At 44.1% G+C, this 19,884-nt stretch overlaps 2 protein-coding genes across 7 annotated transcripts in view; one reads left to right on the forward strand and one right to left on the reverse strand.

Annotated features, from left to right (window-relative positions):
* The window catches only part of nckap1 (NCK-associated protein 1), an 18,779-nt gene extending 10,181 nt beyond the window's left edge, over nucleotides 1–8,598 (reverse strand). For 2 of the 4 annotated variants that reach the window (XM_037272080.1, XM_037272079.1), the window contains exons 1-3: nucleotides 8,244–8,569; nucleotides 2,920–2,937; nucleotides 421–531 (exon numbers count right to left, since the gene is read on the reverse strand). In XM_037272080.1, coding sequence (XP_037127975.1) covers nucleotides 421–531; nucleotides 2,920–2,937; nucleotides 8,244–8,351 — 237 coding nt within the window. In that variant the 5' untranslated portion in view covers nucleotides 8,352–8,569. Of the gene's footprint in view, nucleotides 1–420; nucleotides 532–2,919; nucleotides 2,938–8,243 lie in introns of all 4 variants that reach the window. The other 2 variants (XM_037272082.1, XM_037272081.1) reach the window with 1 other exon arrangement.
* Nucleotides 8,599–9,082: 484 nt separating this feature from the next.
* On the forward strand, nucleotides 9,083–17,941 carry LOC119134940 (dual specificity protein phosphatase 19-like). 3 transcript variants are annotated; one of them, XM_037272208.1, is made up of 5 exons: nucleotides 9,083–9,183; nucleotides 9,614–9,872; nucleotides 12,028–12,074; nucleotides 13,898–14,050; nucleotides 17,368–17,941. In XM_037272208.1, exons 2-5 carry the CDS (start codon nucleotides 9,656–9,658, stop codon nucleotides 17,548–17,550), a joined length of 600 nt encoding a protein of 199 aa, XP_037128103.1. In that variant the 5' UTR covers nucleotides 9,083–9,183; nucleotides 9,614–9,655; the 3' UTR covers nucleotides 17,551–17,941. The 3 variants fall into 3 exon arrangements, with proteins under 3 accessions (XP_037128103.1, XP_037128104.1, XP_037128106.1); XM_037272209.1 differs by lacking the exon at nucleotides 9,083–9,183 and adding an exon at nucleotides 9,205–9,307; XM_037272211.1 differs by lacking the exon at nucleotides 9,083–9,183 and adding an exon at nucleotides 9,319–9,470.
* The last annotated feature ends 1,943 nt before the right edge of the window (nucleotides 17,942–19,884 follow it).

Consider the following 19,884-nt stretch of genomic DNA (forward strand, 5'->3'; position numbering starts at 1 on the left):
GGATTAGCATGCAAAACAAATACACACACAAACAGAAAAGAACATAAGAGACCATTTGTGCACATTTATAATATTAAATCAAGCTGTTAGCCAAAAACATGCCGCAAGCTAATGAAACATTTGGCGTCTCAACTCCACGCATACGCAGAAACACACACACACCCACACATATGCACACACACGCACACAGTTTTTGTTTTACTCGTGCACTTCAGAGTAAATGTCGCATTTCCATCCCAACACGGGTTATACGACTCCATCACACACAAAAAAACAACAACCATAAAACGTCTTCTAAACAACACAAAGTAAAGTGGCGATCTTCTCCAAAGATCTGGACTGACGACTTTGGAGATAATAACAGTTTGACATAATACCCATTTCAGGATCCATATCCAATCAAGCTGCAGGCCCACTCACGTTGTTGTTGCGCGTCTCCACCGCAGGAAACTTCCTGACGATGAACTTGACGGCAGACTCCAGGTTCTTGTCCACCAGGTAGGAGGGCTTGGCCTTGGGGTCTCCACATGCCTATAGAGAAGACACACGGGTTGACGAGTGTAGAAGCAAAATATAATGCTTGGAGAAAAAGAAAGACCATGCTAGTAGCCGGCTTCCTCAAAAAGTGGCCATCAGTGGTTGAGTACCCACTTTGCAAAAGTGGAAAGTCCATCTGTGCTTTTCATGTTTCAAATTTACGGCACCACTTTCCCACCACTGCAGCTACAACTTGAAAAGAGCCTCGTTATTCAAGAAGTCACGACATTTCAATGGGAAAAATTTGATGTCAAAATGAACTAAATGTGGAGTTTCATGATTTAAGTTAATTTCCTTAGCTGATTAGCCTCCGCACCAACAGGTGGCGCTGTGTGTGATGGTAGTCAGCGAGAAGACGTCTGAGTGGCGGGAAGCGACGGAGCTCATGCATCATGGTGGCGTAGTTGTGAATGGTGAGGAAGCTGCAGTTCATGCATGTGCCATCCACTGAAAACTTCCTTGAGTGAATAGTAGTAATGAGAGTCATAGTGGTTGCCATAGTAGCTAGATTGCGCCACATTAATGCCAAAATAATACATTACTTCAAGCGGCATAACGATACACAACTTAACACCCACAGTAAATCCTTAAGTTTTTTCCGTATTCAAGATCCAAGCATCAAACACTGATTCACCGTTGCAAAACATAAGCGCAAGCCAACCCAACAAGAGACGAGCTCTACTTGACCACAGCACAAGCGAAATTATTCTCAAGGCCACACTGCGTCGCTGATATACAATGCCAATGTCATATCAAATTAAAAAGTGAGGGCGCCGAGTAAACTGCTCTCCTTTCTCTGTTCCAATGATTTCGCAATGCTCCGACGGCCGATTTGGTTGAAGTCCAATTTGACGACACGTATGTGTTTTGGATGCAATGTCGCGGCACGGGAGCTTCTCACATGCGTTTAGAGTCGACGGCGTGGACGTTCCGCATTTGCCGAGGCTCAGAGTCACGGTTGTGCAGTCGGGTGTTAGAACATGCAAGAGCTCTAAACGCTCAACCGAGGAACATCTTCATGTCTGCAGCTAACAAGCTTGTAGTTGATTTCACGTCAAGTGGACTCAACTACGACTGCAGGATTTTGCTGACATGAAGTGCCACAGAGCAGAAAGCTGCCTGGCTGAATGAATGAAGGGAGGATGGATGGATGGGTGGATGGATGGAGGAAAGGTAGGAGGGAGGGAGGGAACAGCGCAGCCAATGGAAGGACGGCGTGACAATGACTGGGCGTGGTGGGGGAGGAGTGTGGAAGCGGCTGCCAGGACACCGGAACAGACCGACTTGCCTTCTCCAGCAGCTACCGCCGGCCTTCTGGAAGGGTCGAATTGCGAGCGCGTCTCAGCTATCATCGGCATTTCAGCTGTTCCGTAAACCGCTTTAGAATTGGTTTGATGTTTTGGTGACATTTTAAGGAAGTGTTGTATTCTTGTCCATTTGGGATCCCCAAGCTCGTGCTTGACTGCACTATCTGTGACTTTGAGTATGTATGGCTTCAACAGGCCTGGTGAGCGATGTGTGTGTCAGGCAACAAAAGTAGATTTGTGAGCTCAGGTTGATGGCTGAATGCTAACCTTTAGCCAGTCCGCGTAATGATGAGTTCCCAGACGTCAGAAGCGGCCGTAGACGTATGTTAATTACGAGCATTTTTGTTAGGGTTTCTGTGTGTCTGATGTTGACAACTAAAGGGATAGGTTCCACGGGTGGTAGGCTGCATGAAATTAGCTAACATCGATCCATCGATACCTTGCGTTGGAGACCGTTGACGTGCTGTTATGGTATCTGAATTACAGTAGTTGTGCTTTGCAGTAGAGCATTATTGTCACATGGAATTATTTGAGCTGTTTTATTTCATCATATGAACATTAGAAACAAGCTAATTGGCAAAAAGCTGCTTTTATGGGCACTCAAAACGTGTTAGCTTGCTGGCTGAATGCAACAATTACTTTAACGATGTAGTGAAATCATCAAAGTGTAATTGCACAGTGAGAACAATAGCTTTTGATCATATTGTGTATGATTACAGTCATGGCCTTTGTAAACTATTTACATAATCCAGCAACACTGTTTGGTATTAATCAAGAGAGAAAATGTAACACAGAATCTAAAAATGGACTCATCATCAATCTGCATTACACACGGGTTGACTGACTTGCTGTCATTTTTTTATCCATCACATGTAACGTAAGCGAATTTGGTTTTTAGAGTGCTTGTGAAGTAGCCCACATTGGTTAATTGAAACATGAAGAAGCGCAGAGGACCAACAGATGAGTGGCCAGTAGGGGAGGAAGGAGAGAAGGGCGGGACCAGGAAGGAGTCAAAGGGTGGGTGAGGTGGATTAAGAGGGAGGTTCATCGGTGGAAGGTGATAAACTTTGCAAACCTTCCAAACTTGTCCTTGCTGCATAGGAGAAGGGGGAAGCATTGGAACAGAGAGAAGAAGAGAAGAAATCAAAACCACCCACACGCACATATGCACACACGCATGCATTGTGTTACACACGTGTTGCTACATTGTTATCCACAGCACATTAAAAAGGCCACACGAGCATGCTGTCGCCGCATAACACTGGCCTAACGCACGCTGACTCGCCGCTGACACACTGAGTAGCATCCCTACCTTCAAACTCGGCGGGGAACTAACACGTCCATTTTGAGTGCCCACCACGGTGGCCGACTAATATGGCCGATACTCCGCGCAAACACAAAGTTAGGCCTGTGTGCTTTTCCCCCCACATTTTTTGGGGAAGACTGTTGCCTAGTAACTGGCAGACTGCAATTATTCCTCCGTGGCGACGGCCACTCGGCCGCTGCTAATGTCCTCCTATAGCTTTGGAGCTGCATCAACAATTGCAGCGGCACCCTTCTTCACAAACTCTCTTCAGGGGCTGCAGCTATTTAGTATTTTTACAAAACAAGTTCTGCTTTAGCAAATACAATACCATGCGCATGTAAGGTGTGATGATTATTTGTGTCCACTCAGGGTCGCCACCCACACATTCAACTTTTGCATCTGTGACTTTGAGTGTGTCTGGCTTTAACAGGAAAGTCTCGGGCCTGGTGAATGATGTGGGTGACAGCAAATGAGAGTGTCAAGTTGGCTCGCTGTTTACTGCGTCCTGAGTTGTGGCCAAAAGGGAGCATGATGATACATTCTACCTCGTACAGGTAGGCTATGTGAAATTAGCCAAAGTTACCTTGCGTTGGACATGTAGATGTGCTGTTGTGGTAAGTGCACTTTATCTTGCTTCTTAAGTGTAATAAAAGGTGAAATGTTTGGACATTCACTCTCTGTCTTTTATGGACTCAACCTATTTTGACAGAGGAGATTGTAGGACTGCAACAAGTGGGAACATGATCCCGGCAAAATTTTGAGGCAGAGTCTTCATAGCATTAGATGAGAAGAAAGATGAATACCGTATTTTTCGGACTAAAAGTCGCTCCAGAATATAGGTCGCATTAGCCATAAAATGCACAATAACGTGAAAAAAAAACCATATATAAATCGCTCCGGAGTATAAGTCGCATTTTGGGGGAAATTATTTCGACAAAATCCAACACCAAGAACAGACATGAACGAGCAACAACAGGCTAAACGATAGGTATGCTAACGTGACAAACACAAACGAAGAGCTGAGAACGGGCCTGACGTAACATTCAGAGTTATTCAAAAAACTATTACATAAATAACACGTTTATAAAACCATCTGTGTCACTCCAATTCATTAAATCCATCGATCGTCCTTTGTCAACAATGGGTGCGCGCCGCTGACGGCGCTTGCACTTCAAAATATTCCACAGGCCCATATAACGATATATAAATTAGATATCAAATAACTATTATATAAGCAATAATATTATCAAACCATCTGTGTCACTCTAAATCATTAAATCCATCGATCAAATTCCTCGTCCTTTGTCAACAACGCCGCGCGTGCGCCCTGACGTCAGCCTCGTCGTTATTCCACAGATCTAGTATATAACGATATTGTAGCGTTAACAAAGTACAAGGAAAGACGTGGGTTTGGTAAACGGCTCTTTATTTAACAAAACAAACTTCCAGGCGTGTGGCGGCGTGGACTTCCAGCCACGGAGGTGTAAGAGAGCTCCATAGAATAGGACCAGGCGTGCGTAAAAGCATTGTCCGAGCCCCATCCACCGTCCCCGGACAGCCACCCGGCCGAGCGCCGGCCCCCGACTTCCATCCACGGAGGTGAAAGAGAGCTCCGTAGAGTAGGACCGGGCGTGCGTAAAAGCCATAATAGTTTTTCAAACCTTCTGTGTCACTCCAAATCCTTGAATCCTTCAAACTCTTCGTCCTCCGTGTCACTTACAAAGCCGCTAATGATGCCGGTAGTACGTGGGGCCCTTCGTCATCTTCGTCATCCCGTGATCAATCTTTGTCCTTTTTGTAAACAACCGCCACGCCGCGCTGCTGACGTCACTTGAAATTCAAATTACAGTAATCCCTTGCTACATCGCGGTTTGTTTATCGCGGTTTCACTTTTTTTTTTTTTTTTTAATTTTTAAATTTTTTTACTTTTTTTTAAAAATAATAAGTCCTCAGTATAAGTCGCCCCCCCCCACCCAAACTATAAAAAAAAACTTGATTTATAGTCCGAAAACTACGGTAATTGGAGATGCTATTTTGTAGAGACTTCCAATTTCATCTTTAGTTCTGCCTTACATTTAGAGGATAACTTGTGTGTGATTGTTGCCAGTAAGCCCCCAACTCCCCCTGAGGCCATCAGATCTGCCAGAGGGTGGGCAGGCTCCATATTCCGGAACATTCATGGAAGTACATTTAGTTGATCCCAGAACAGTTGGAAAGTAACAAAGCACACAACACTGGGGTGGTAGTGGTGTAGGGGTGTTGTGGTGGTGGGGGCTCCGTTGCGCAACACAATCCATCACAACAAAAACAACCACAGCAATTGAAATGTAAAACGTCTGGAAAACATCAAATTGAACTCTAATCACCCTAGAATGACGGCCATTAATTCACCGTTATGTTTATGAATGCCTTTCACAGACAGAACCAAACAACCAATTTTGTAATTTGTGATTTTATTTACCAATAAGGACACTGTTGTAATAATTAATCCAGTGCTCTGCTGTCCAATTTACTTGAAATAGACTGATGGTTAGAAAAACTTTAAGACATTATAAAGGAAAAGCTCAAGCAGTTGAGGGTGAACATGCTGATAATAAAAATAAAATAAAATGGCCATGATGGGAGGGGACAAACAGGACGGCTTTCAACAAAATCAAGTCAGAAGCAATGTAGCTCATCGTGTGGACACACACTTAGCAAGGTCCTCTGTTCTCATTAATGTGACCGTTCCTTGTTGTGCGGCGTGTGAATGGTGTTAAAAAAAAGATCAGTGTGGGCGTTCAGATGGGTCAGTTTGACACACAAAGTGGGCGTAGATGTGATCGACCAAACTGTGGTGGCGATGGTTCACTGGCACGCAATCCCTGTAGGTACTTCTAGCAACTTAATAATTATATTGGCTCCTCTTTTGTACAACTTTGGATGATTGACTAACTCCACTCTCCCTTTCGGTCATAAACAATACAAGCCGTCACTGGTTGGACTTCTCTTGTCTGCGCAAAGTAGCCTTCAAACCTAACGCCAACTAACAAGTCATGAGGAATACGACCACATCCGGATTATATTTTTTTAAAACACAGAGGAGGAGGGCACAACAGTACAACTATGATGACACAACATGGCCTGCCTTCCAACAAATACTCAACAAAGAGCACTTTGCTTACTTTAAAGATTAGGTAGAGAATCATACATGCACTCTATCACAAGACCAAGCCATGCAAATATCTCTACTCACCAAACACTTTTATTTAAACTCAGATACAAGAGTCGTACGAGCTTTCATAAGGACAATAATGACTGCTATCTTATGTTTATTCCACTGATTGCAGTAGCAACGTGACATCTTTGTGAAATTCTCAAAAACACCAAAAAAAGAATCAGCACTTCAAACACCTCCATAACCACAACAGCAACAAAATGCTTTCCGCTTCCTTACTCCATACAAAAGCACCTTTCATTTTGGGAGTCTCAATGTGATTTAAGACGTATAAGCAAGTTTACTGTCCAAAAAGTTGTAAAAAGTACTAAAAGAAGATGTCTTTCTGATTTTGGAGTAACATTTTGGAATGCTTAATTGAGATTTTATTTATTTTTTGCTTTTGCCCATGGCAGTTCTGTAACTACTCAGTGTGTGGCTTTAACAAGTGTGTGTATTGTGGTGAGTGAATAAAATACTTTAGTACCCCCACTGTGGTGAGTGAATAAAATACTGTAGTACCCCAACTATTGCTGACGTACAGGACCTATTTTACTGCTCTTTTCACAAAGAAAGTTTCCTTTATGAAATTTTTTCACCAAAACTTGTCAGATAATTGGAGGAGGGATTCCCCAAGGAAAGAATGACTAGAAATGGTCGTGGAGATACGTGAAGAGAAATCATCAGTCATTCTGTTTTATCAAGGCCAGATTTTCTACAGGCGATATTGCATAAAAATGCTCCCCAAATGCCTCCCCATCATGCACAAAAATTCCTCCAGAAGTCATTGTCTGATTTTCAAATATCTTGGTATGCTAAATGTTGTACAGAGGCCAAGATCTACCGGAGTCAAATTCCTTGATTGGCCTGATCAAACTTGGCAAATAACATTTTCTATTCCATTCTATTCTTTATGTGGCCATTCCAACCAAACCCAGCATTTTAGGTGAATCTTGTCACGTTGCTATTTAAGAGCTGTTTTTTAATTTTGCATTTGTGTAGTGTAAGAATCAAATCAACCAAATTGAAGCTTGTAAAACTTTGATTTTTTGATACAACTCTTGCATTGGATCTCATTGGAGGTTGCATAAAATCATGACAGACTGTAAAGAAATAGTTTATTGTAAAAAAGTGCAAAATATGTTTGTTTGATTGTTTGTTTGTTTGTTATTAAGGTGGATTTGTGTGAATTTACACTTGCCTCAAAGGGTCATTTTGTAATTTTGTTACAAAAACAAAAAGTATGTTTAATTGCTACATTAATGTGAGCGCTCAACGCTGTTAAGCTGAATTGACAGCAGGCAGCCTGACAGGCTGCGGCCGCGTTTGAGCTCTCCCTTCAGGCTTCTCGCCATCGTGAGTTAGGCGGATCCCGGCTCGTTAGTTTAGCCTAGCCTAGCTTAGCCGACACCCTCCGCCATTAACTCAATAACAAGCGCTAGCTCGGCACTAGGCCCCGACGTTTGTAGTTAGAACCCCGGGCGTGGCTATTCAGTCATCTCCGTCGTCGCTCCTTAGCTGACTGATTACACAATATATATATGAACGCCCATGCCGAATAAACGCCTCAAATCCGCCGTGAATTCCCCTTTGGGCGCAAGGGGCCAACATTACCGCAAGCTAACGCTGTTAGGCGTAACCGTGCCCATCGTCAGCCTCCATCATAGCAAATTGGGGCCAATTCTCCGTTATGAGCGAATCCACAACGCTTATTATATGGAAAAAGACGAAAGGTTGCCAAATATGTCGAGACTTTCCGTACAATGCCAGCTAATAAACCATTCATACACTGACGTGCGTCAATACGTGCGACACCGGCTTTTGGGTACACATGTTCGTCTACATTCAAGCTTGCCCGTGTGCTTAGTGTGCGCATTTAATATGTGAGCGTGCGAACCTTTTTGATATTGTAAACACGGGTCAGCATCCCGATGCCTCTGTCGTTGAGGATGGTGAGTTTTTCGGCCAGCTTCTGCTGGCTGGGCTGGATCACTCCCCGAGACATCTTGGAGCTCCTCGATCTCCACAAATCAGTCGAGAAATGGAAAAAAAAACACGTATACAAAATCACAAATGTCCACACTCTCGGCTAGTCTGTTGGTGGCGTTTGTGTAGGAATTAGATTTGGGCCATGATCAAATAGCCGAGGACAGCAGCAGCTTCCTGTACTCCACCCACCGTCGCTCTAGCCGCTCGCCGTGTTTTTTTTTTTTTTTCTCGGTCACTGGGATGAGATGGGATGAGAGGAGGCGTCCTCGTTTCCACATCGTGAGGCGTTCACGGTCAGCGCACCTCGAATTCGCGTCACGACTTGCACAGGGAGACTGGCAATGTTTCCCCACTTTTGCTCGTCTATATTTCGGCATTGTTGAATTCTACGAGTTTTAGTGTTGATAACTAAACGTATAGAGAGACTATGCAAAAATGGCAGAAGGCGAAAGCTACTATATTAGTTTTGCAAACAAGCATCTTGATGATAAAAATACTATTAGGTGAATATTCTACGGACGAGACTAAAGGGGATTATTTTTTTTTGCAATGTATGTGTCAAGTAACATTTGTTGTAAAAGCAACGGCATTACTGGGAAGAAAAAAAACAACCCACCAGCAGTCATGCATGGTGGCGGTCGTGTGAACTGCTTGCTACTTAAGGACCCGGATAATTTGTGAGTCACAGACCGCCCATAAAATAAAGTAACTTTATCCAGTCTTTAGAGCTGACACTTACTCTATGTACGATCGTCAGCATTCCTACTTTTCTCTAAATATGAACGCATCATGCGCTACGTACTTCCGGCTTCTCCGGCCGTAAATGTTGACCGTTTCTAACGTCGCTGGTAAGTATTCCACTTTTCTCTATTTAGAAAAACATCAGCTGATTTAACGTTACGCAAAGTCTAGGGACCTCGATGGTTTTAGTTGCATGTCGTGTCATTAATAGTCTTCTATATTTTCAACAAGGTGGGTACACGAATAATCTTTCAACTCACTGCAAAGCTATGATTTGGTCCAAGCCTAGTACCTTGTATTTTGCCCATCCCTAGAACTTACTAAATGTTTGGTAAAGGGGAAATAAACCTGCGGATTTCAATCAAGAAACAAAGTGTAATTTGGAGTGTAAATTGTAAGTACATACTTGGAATTGCAACAAATCGCACATGTTCAATATTTATATCGTAACATCGTTTGCTTACCTTGCAATGTGTTCATAGATACAATCAATGACAGTAAAACAAAAAAAATTGCTTTCTTTTTAAATTTGTTCAGTTCGTCCATTGTGTGTCTCGAGCTCTGCTTGGCCCTCGTGCAATGCATTCATTGTCCGGGGAGATCCAGGGCTTCTCCAAAAGCCGCCTGAGGAAACAGTGCACCCGCGTTACCACGGTGACGGGTAGGAAGCTGTTGGAAAGGAGCACCGATGGCAGCACACAGGTAGAGGAGCTTGAGGACGCCAACGGATGCGGATTTGTGGAGGATAAAAGTCTGGACCTTCAAGTTGGAGTGGTCCGACCCTTCTTGCTGCTGGGTAAGAAACTTAACTGGAGCTTACCTGCATCTATGTCTCTTTTACTGCATATCGTAGCATTGAGCGCTGTAGGGCCTACATGACAAATTTATCGATGTCTACGCAACATCACTGCATGACTTTTTTATTAAAGTATGGAAAAGAAAGGAAACAAAACCCAAAAGCAAAACCCAAGTCCACATTCTGCTGGAGTGTCCTTGAGCCTGACATTGAACTCCCTCACAGCTCGGCATGGCCGTTCGGTTTCGTAGACGCACACGTGGCACTCCACCTCGCAGACGAGATGACTCGTCAGCGGGGATCAATATCAATATTGCATCTGTTCGGCTCAGTAAAAGGGAATATTGTCTTTATGGTGCGTTGGTGCTAACAGCATTGGAGTGCCGCTCATTTTTCCTGGACGTCAGCCAATCAGCGGCAGTACGCGCCGCGACACGACACCACTCGTTTACTACTCTGCTGGGATTTTCTGGGGGCCTGTTTTTTTTTTTTTTCGTTCTCTTTTCTGAGCAAACTCATTTCAGGATGACACACTCCGTGAAAGCCACACACACTTTCAACTCTCCTTATCCATTTTTATAAAAGACAATCGCTTCAATTGTTCTCTGAGGATCAATTGACTATTGCACTTCTTTTTGCCGACATGTACCAACACAACGCACTGAACATTTTTGACTGAACGCAAATTGTCTCCCAGTACATACAGTTAACGTCCCGTCTCTGATACGGCTCGAATACTACCGCAGAAGGTGGAAAATGCCCCGAGATGGTATTGATGATAGTAGTAGGGCGCCAACTAACAATTCATTTGGTAGTCAATGTGTCAGGTTTGACAGACGAGCAGCACGACTAAATGCGACACTGTTTTATTTGGGGAGTTGGGAGTTGGATCGGACTGAGTTGGCGTCGTGACACGGGTCGGGACAGGCGGCGTTCGGGCTTGGTCGTGTGACGGGCGAGTAGTCGGGGATGGCGGCGATCGGGCTTGGTCGTGAGACGGGCAAGTGGTCAGGACGGGCGGCGGACGAGCTTAGTCGGTCACAACATAGAACTGGGTCGACAACTGGGAATCAGACTACAACAAACACAAGGCACAGGGACGGACGGGTAGCTCATGGGTCGATCTGACAATGGAGTGACAGGAGTGTGACGTTTAAGTAGTGGACCGGTAATAGGTAAGAGCAGTGATTGACTTGATGACGTGGCTGTGAGCGGTAACCATGGAGATGGAGTGACCATTGTTACCAGGAGATGACAGGTGGCACGGCGCGTGACACAATTTCTTTTTATAATTACTAAATCAGATTTAAAATATATAGATATTTTCAATCCCTTTATTAAAAAACAAGACATACCGTATTTTCCGGACTATAAGGCGCACCTAAAAACTTCAAATTTTCTCAAAAGCCGAAATTACCAAAGGACCAAATTCCGGCCCGTGGGCCAAATGCGGCCCGCGTCTAAATTTAAACTGGCCTGAAGCATTGTGTCATAAAATCAATCATAAGTGGCCCGCTGAAGACTATGAATCAAAAAGACTATGGATCATTACTTTGTGATTATAAAGTAATTTGTTGCATCTGAAGTTGAAATAAAAAATATAAAATGGAGAATGATTTGATTTGGATTAAAAATCTGACATGATGCAACGTGGCCTGTTTACTGCAGTCACAAACACCAATATCACCCTTCTTATTCATACAACAATAACAACAATAAAACAAACTTAATACATCTAATAAAAAATTCATTCAACTTTCATAAAATTGTTAGTTATTATTTTAACCTTTAACTTTTCTGGTAGTGCAATTGACAACAGATTCTCATTTGCAATATCAACCTATCTGCAAAGGATATAGTAAAGATATAGTTACATACTTACAAGTTCATTCACAATGGTAATGGTTCGTGGAATGTCGGTGCGAATGGTCGGCCCCTATACAGGACTGTCTCAGAAAATTAATGCATTAACGGTGCACCTTATAGTCCGGTGCGCCTTATATATGGACAAAGTTTTAAAATGGGCCATTTATTGAAGGTGCGCCTCATAGTCCGGTGCGCCTTATAGTCCGGAAAATACGGTAATTTGATAGTGCAGAAAATGCTCAGTTTGGCTTCAAACACTTCTCACGTTTTTTTCCCCATTCTCTTTCAGCCTCTCAGGATGTGGCCCATGACATGGACATTTTGCAGCGATATCAGGTCAGTGTTGAAGACAGTGGCGGTGGGAATGTGTGTGTTATAATCAACAGGGCTGGCGCGTCCTTGCCATGTCACGATCACGTGCCGAGACGTGAGATGAGAATAGACGTCGACTCGTGCAGTGTCGATTCCGCTCAGTAGAGGGAGTAAATGATCCCAGCACGGCTCCGGGGACGATCGGTTGCATACCTCGCCTTGTTCTGCCTGAAAAGGCACGAGCTGGCTGTTTCTTACTGGTTGTCGAAGCTCATGAGACGGATGATCACAAAGATGAACAACCATCTGCATTCACACTCGCAACTATGGGCAATTTGGAGCGCTCAGTCGGCCTACCATGCGTGTTTTTGCAATGTGGGAGAAAATCGGAGCACTAGAAGGAAACCCATGCGAGCACAGGGAGCATTTCAATGGAAGAAATTGATTTCCAATCAATTTAGTTTGCAGTTTAGAAATGTTACAAATTCAACTGCTGAGTTAAGATAGGTCTGTAGTAGTTATTTCATAAAGTCACCAACGAGGATGAATGCCACATCACCATAAAATGTCTACTAAACCGGAAAAAATGCAGATGTCCTCTTTGAGTTTCGTTTGCGCGCCCTGTTAGGTTCTTCATCACACTAACTGACTGTTGTAATTTAATTCCAGCTTGCACCTGTGACACGCTGCAGAGTAATTAACGCCATCGATCACATGCTAGCATGCTAATGCGCGCAAACGTAGAAGAGGCCATCGGCCGGAGTGGTCGGGGTTGCTGATTTGGACCACATTTGCATTGCGCCTACCTTTCTTCCCAAGCAGATGTGGCGGCGTTAAGAGCGAGAGAAACGAGCGCTCGAGTGTATTTGCTGACCTCCTCGAATCGGCTCTTACGCGTCGACCGCTGCAGCCACGCCCTATAAATGAGCCACAAAAGTGTCATTCACATTGGACCGCTGCTCTCCATTTGCTGAACACAACACTCATGGTGCTCTGTGAGTACACCGCAGTCATCATTTTACTCATTTGGCACTCCTGTTTTTATTGCCAGTGTGACTTCAAATAGAGTGAAGTGTGAGTGCCTTTATAGGGGCCACACACACACACACACACACACACACACACACACACACAGACACACACACACACACACACACACACACACACACACACACACACACACACACACACACACACACACACACACACACAGCACAGCACAGCACAGAACCATACTGGGCTGTGCATTTGGTCCCTTCAGAAGAGACTTCCTGGATTTAATCCATTTGTTAATACTGTTGCCTTATACAAGCCATCAATACTATTTGGTCATTATCTGGAGCAGTTCACAATTGGTATTTTTCTAATAATATGACAAAAATAAAACGCATCATACTCATCCGAGATGCTGATGAGTACGCTATGCCTACAGATTGGTAACAGGTTTCGTTCTGACCTACCAAGCATGGGCTGGCCTTTGAAATCCGTTTAGTTATACGAAACAGTCCCACTAATGTTGGCGAGCAGTACTCAAGTCTCTGTACAAAATTGGCAAGAAGGTATATGCAAAAGAAGGAACATGAGCTGCGTTATGTCAAGAGACTCGAGGAGAGGAAGGAGGCCTCCGAGGTAAAGTCAAATTAAGTGAGAGGGTAGACATGGACAACAAACTGAATCAATGCCATCTGTCTCATAATAAACACTCCGTCTGTCCCTGAAGCCCCCCCCCCAGACACACACACAGCTGCTTAATTTTCTTGCTCTCGTCAAAGCCGTTGTGCGATCACAAGGGCCCTCATTCACAATGGAGGCTCATTTGCTCAAGGTGCCTCATTCTCGCTTTGCAGGTGTCACACGTGCTAAACGTGGCCTACGGCGTGGCCAACCTTTTTCCGCATCAGCTGCTCTACAAGACCGTCCAGATCCTGGACCTCCCCGACACGAAAATCACTTCATACCTGAAGGAGTGCGGCTCGTTTATAGATCAAGCCCGGGAACAGGTAACACATATGTGGGGAGAATTCATCCATATGCACTCACCAGCTGTGTCTCAGGGGAGTACTTGCAATTGGCTCTCAGTGCCCAGCTTTAGTATGCGCTCAATCAGCCAATGCACACTGTCCATTCATCATGTTGTTTCACAAGAGGCGGGTGGAGTCAACGGACGGCCGGCTACGAATGAAAATCAGAAGCTGCGTCAGCAATGTGATCATGCACAGTTGCCATGTTTTTGCAGTTCATTTAGGAATAATACACTTGAGTATATTGTGCCCATGTGGCGCCTCAAAACCCGACACACTGTCGCAAGTGCATTAATCGCTTGAATGCTTTGCAAGTTGAGTACCGTATTTTCTGCACCATAAGGCGCACCGTAAAGCCTTTAATTTTCTCAAAAAACGAAGGTGCGCCTTTTAATAAGGCGCGCCTTTTGTGTGGACCGAATTCCAAAATCTGTAAAGTTGTTTTGTGTGGCTTCCGCAATATACAGGCGTAATATGTAGACCCGATGAACAAATCAGAGGACATTATGTTTTACGTAGATGGGGTGAAAAAACAATCAGAGGACTGTACGTAACACGTAGAGTACGTACCTCCGCTGCCATTGATAAATAAATACCGTAATTTTCGGACTAAAAGTCGCTCCGGAATGTAGGTCGCATTAGCCATAAAATGCACAATAACGTGAAATGAAACATATAAGTCGCTCCGGAGTATAAGTCGCATTTTGGGGGAAATTATTTCGACAAAATCCAACACCAAGAACAGACATGAACGAGCAACAACAGGCTAAACGATAGGTATGCTAACGTGACATAAACACAAACGAAGAGCTGAAAACGGGCCTGGCGTAACATTCAGTCATTCAAAAAACTGTTACATAAATAACACGTTTATAAAACCATCTGTGTCACTCCAATTTATTAAATCCATCGATCGTCCTTTGTCAACAATGGGTGCGCGCCGCTGACGGCGCTTGCACTTCAAAATATTCCACAGGCCCATATAACGATATATAAATTAGATATCAAATAACTATTATATAAGCCATCATATTATCAAACCATCTGTGTCACTCCAAATCATTAAATCCATCGATCAAATTCCTCGTCCTTTGTCAACAACGCCGCGCGTGCGCCCTGACGTCAGCCTCGTCGTTATTCCACAGATGTACTATATAACTATATTGTAGCGTTAACAAAGTACAAGGATAGACGTGGGTTTGGTAAACGGCTCTTTATTTAACAAAACAAACTTCCAGGCGTGTGGCGGCGTGGACTTCCAGCCACGGAGGTGGAAGAGAGATCCATAGAATGGGACCGGGCGTGCGTAAAAGCCATGTCCGAGCCCCATCCACCGTCCCCGGACAGACACCCGGCCGAGCGCCGGCCCCCGACTTCAATCCACGGAGGTGAAAGAGAGCTCCGTAGAGTAGGACTGGGCGTGCGTAAAAGCCATAATAGTTTTTCAAACCTTCTGTGTCACTCCAAATCCTTAAATCCTTCAAACTCTTCGTCCTCCGTGTCACTTACAAACAAAGCTGCTAATGATGCCGGTAGTACGTGGGGCCCTTCGTCATCTTCGTCATCCCGTGATCAATCTTTGTCCTTTTTGTAAACAACCGCCACGCCGCACCGCGCTGCTGACGTCACTTGAAATTAAAATTACAGTAATCCCTTGCTACATCGCGGTTCGTTTGTCGCGGTTTCACTTTTTTCGGGGGGAAAATGTTTGAAAAAAACTACATATAAGTCGCTCCTCATTATAAGTCGCCTCCCCACCCAAACTATGAAAAACAACGTGATTTATAGTCCGAAAATTACGGTACAGTAATCCCTCACTATACCGCAGTTCATTTATCGCGGCTTCAGTAGATCGTGGACCCCCCCCCCCCCCCCCAAAAAAATAAAAATTAAAAAATTAAAAATAAAAATTCTAAATTGAGGAATTATGGCACGAAGGTTGCCCGCACGCCAGCAGAAGGCAGGGAGTGCTCACACAATTGCAGTACATACACTTGTGCCTTGTTATAAAAAAAGTTGTTTTAATAATAAGAGTTCTAGAAACATATTTACAGTATGTATACATTTAGCTACATCTACATATGTTACAAACACAACACACACACCCGTATCATATTTATATTATTTACACATTATTTTCTGGATGTCATTTATACTATTAATATAGTATTTACATGTTTGAAATGATGTTAATGTTCTAATGATAACATATGCACTTACGTATATGGTTTGATATACATTTATTGATACACAAAAAATGTACGTCTGTTAAAAATGAGAGGGTGACACTACTTTGCGGATTTTCACCTATCGCGGGTGGTCTTGGAACCAATTATCCGCGATAAACGAGGGATTACTGTACTATCGTTTGTGCAAATCCGTAAAGTTGTTTTGTGTGGCTTCCGCCACACAGAGTAGAGTACACGTAGAGCAGGGGTCTCAAACTCCAGTCCTCGGGGGCCGCATTCCTACATGTTTTCCAAGTTTCCCTGTAGGAATGCGGCCCCCGAGGACTGGAGTTTGAGACCCCTGACGTAGAGTATGTACATCCGCCGCCATTGATAAATACGATTGTGCAAATCTGTAAAGTTGTTTTGTGTGGCTTCTGCCACACAGAGACGTGATATACAGGCATATTCTGTAGACCCAATGAAGCAATCAGAGAACATTACGTTTTATGCAGATCGGGGTGGTAAACCAATCAGAGGACTGTTCTTAACACGTAGAGTACGTACCTCCGCCATCATTGATAAATAATACTATCATTTCTGCAAAGAAAACAGCATTAGGACCCTCTAAAATGGCATAGACAAAGAGACATGCTTACGAGGCACAATTCAAGCTTCCTGAAAAGCCAGGATCATTGCAGAAGAGCAACGTGACAACGACAAGAAGGAACTTGGCATGTATAATGGCGAACTTGCCCAACTGTTTAATTTGGATACAGAAGATGAGGACTTGGATGGATTTGCGTATGAATATCGATTACCAATAATGTGAGCACAGTAGAGTACATGGTTAAATAGTAGAATAAAGTACAACCGAACTCACTGTCTTGCTCCCGTGATGTTTTTCGTTTACCGTAAGTCATGGCATGCATGCATCCTATAATGCGGTGCGCCCTATGTGTGGATTAAAAAAAAGAAAAGCCCCAAGAATTCAGTCTGCACCTTTTAACCCGAAGCGCTTTATGATGCGGAAAATACGGTACATAGCTTGAAAAGCTCCGCATCTTCTAATTTTTACGTCTAATATCAACGGTCAGACCAAAGCTGCTTTTCTCCCTGTGCCTTCAGGATGGTGTGGTTCTTGTCCACTGCAACGCCGGCGTGTCACGCTCCGCCGCAATCGTCACGGCCTATTTGATGCGGAGTGAAGGGCTTGCGTTTGACGAGGCCTACCGCCAGGTGAAGCTGGCGAGGCCTTCTAGTCGACCCAACCAGGGGTTCCAGCACCAGCTGCAGAACTTCAAACCATAAGTGATTTTGATTCTACGACAGCAACGATTCACAGCAGACTTTATCTAAAGGTTCCTTCCATATAGAGCGCGACAAGAAGCGCGCTCCTATGTGAGCGAGCACTGCGCCGTTGAGGCAAGAAATGTCCGTCTGCCGAAGGAACACGCCTCCAACAGACAAAGTCCAGTCAAAGGTGAGACAGGGGCTGCTCCAACTTCTTGGGTCCATTAGGTGAGACGTTTCTGAGGATCACCCGAGAATCACCCGAGATTCCGAATGCCCATCAAATGTAACCGCGTGCACGGGCCAGAAAAACATTGCAAAACTGGAAAAGAAAACATCTGTGCATATTTTATAAAAGAAACAAGTTGTACCGCTATGAGAATAAAGTTTGATTCTATTTGTTTTCCAAGAAAAGTGTGTACTGTGTGTGTGTGCGTGTGTGAGAGTGTGATTGTGGTTGCATCTGAGTGAGCGTAGTGTAGCCACGTGTGCTGCTGTGTGCCAGAAACACAGAAATCATCTCCCAATGAGAGATGCTTGTACGTTGTCATGTGAAAGATGTATCTGCTCTTGTTTGAAAGTGCATCTGTCCTCTTTTATTCCTTTATTTATTTTCAAGTGCAGATTTTGGATTTTGCATTGGCAGCAGTCGCTTGTTGGGGAGTGTGTGATGGTGGGGGTAAAGGAGGAGCTAAATTGCTCCAAATGGCTGGCAATTCCTGCTGGTCTCATAAAGGTCGTAGATTATTTAACGGGCCTGTAAAACCTGCCGAGTGATCGCATTGCGCCGGCTTCTGTCATTGTTGAGAAGCATAATGTTTGCACACCATGGCTTAATTCCTCCTAATGACCAAATGCTCTTCCAGCCTGACCAATTAGACCAGTATCGCACTTCCATTTTCTCTCCACCCACAATTTTGACTTTGTTGTGCGAAATAGTCTCCATGGTAGATTTTGTCCAATTGCAAGAGCGTCCGGAACACACAAACACACACACACAGTGCAAACTGGAGCGCGACTGCTCGGCTTTGGCCTTTCCTCTTTGTTGCTCTTCAGCGGCCCCGCCCGGGACTCACCACAGTGAAGCCAACCGGGCCTCCCCTGATGATTTTTTGACATTTCAGCATCTGGATGAGGGCCTGCAGTATGGCTCTAGCCGTCCCATCTGTAGCATCTCCGGGGAGAGGAGGCGGATACTCAGCCGGCCTAATTGCATGGCGGCCTCACTGATAACATGCCAGCACAGGTACACTTTAAGGCTGCTTTCATTGTGTTGTGTGTGTGCATGCGTGGGTGCACGCACACACCATATTTTCCGGACTACAAGCCGCTACTTTTTGCTCAAGGTTTGAACCCTGCGCATTGTAGTCCGGTGCGGCGCAAAAATCACGAAAAATCAGAGTTTTGTGATGTCTAATACAAAAAAGCTAACGAATGTATTTACCACATTATTGTGTTCCTCAAGCATAATACAGCACCTTCGATGCAATTCATCTGATACAACTACTCAAAATACACCCACAATAAGTGAAAACAGAGCGCACAGCTCCAAAATCAGCAGAAAGACTGACATTAATGCTATGAAAACGAGTGCATAGACAAAGTGAAGTACAGTTTATTATTGTCGTGTCATCTCAAGCTTACCGCTTTACCGTGTCCGTCGTTTCCATAGATTGAAGGAACTGAACCATCAACGAAACGAAGTCTTTCGGCGAATCCTTCGCTATATTTACAAAAGATTTCTGAAACACTCCTTGAACAAGCAGGACTTTGCCCACAGATGTGGGAACACTGCTTGAAAATTTAAATTTGACCAGGCACTTCTTTGAGGTTCTGATGTTGTGCAATGAGTTGTCTGGATTGATGCATCCAACAACGGAACATTTTGATCCCTCCACTTCGACATCCTTGAGTTGTTTGGACTACAAAAGTCTCTTCAACTAATAAACATGGCGGATTTGCGGATGTTTGGTTTGTCCCACCCCAACGGATGTGACGTAATAGATAAAAATACGTAATAGAAAACGAAGAAATCTGAACGGTGTAAAAAATAGCCCCCCAAGCAGATCATAAAATTATCTCTGCAGCACCTGGAGGGATAGATTACACTTTTCTACAATCTTGGAGACTCCAAGTACACAATAAAATGATTTTAAAGGCAAAAAAAGTCGATTTTCCATGATATGTGTCCTTTAAAGGGAGAGATTGGCTCTTAACAAAGGGAGAAATTTGGCTCTTAATGAAGGAAACAGAGCTGCTGAAGCAACTGTAGAGGTTTCCTCCGGCCACTAGAATGCACTGGGCTATTGTTGATGACATCTTGTTGCATTGCCCTTTTCAGTATTTATTTAT

Source organism: Syngnathus acus, chromosome 15, assembly GCF_901709675.1.
Source record: "Syngnathus acus chromosome 15, fSynAcu1.2, whole genome shotgun sequence".
Classification (NCBI taxonomy): domain Eukaryota; kingdom Metazoa; phylum Chordata; class Actinopteri; order Syngnathiformes; family Syngnathidae; genus Syngnathus; species Syngnathus acus.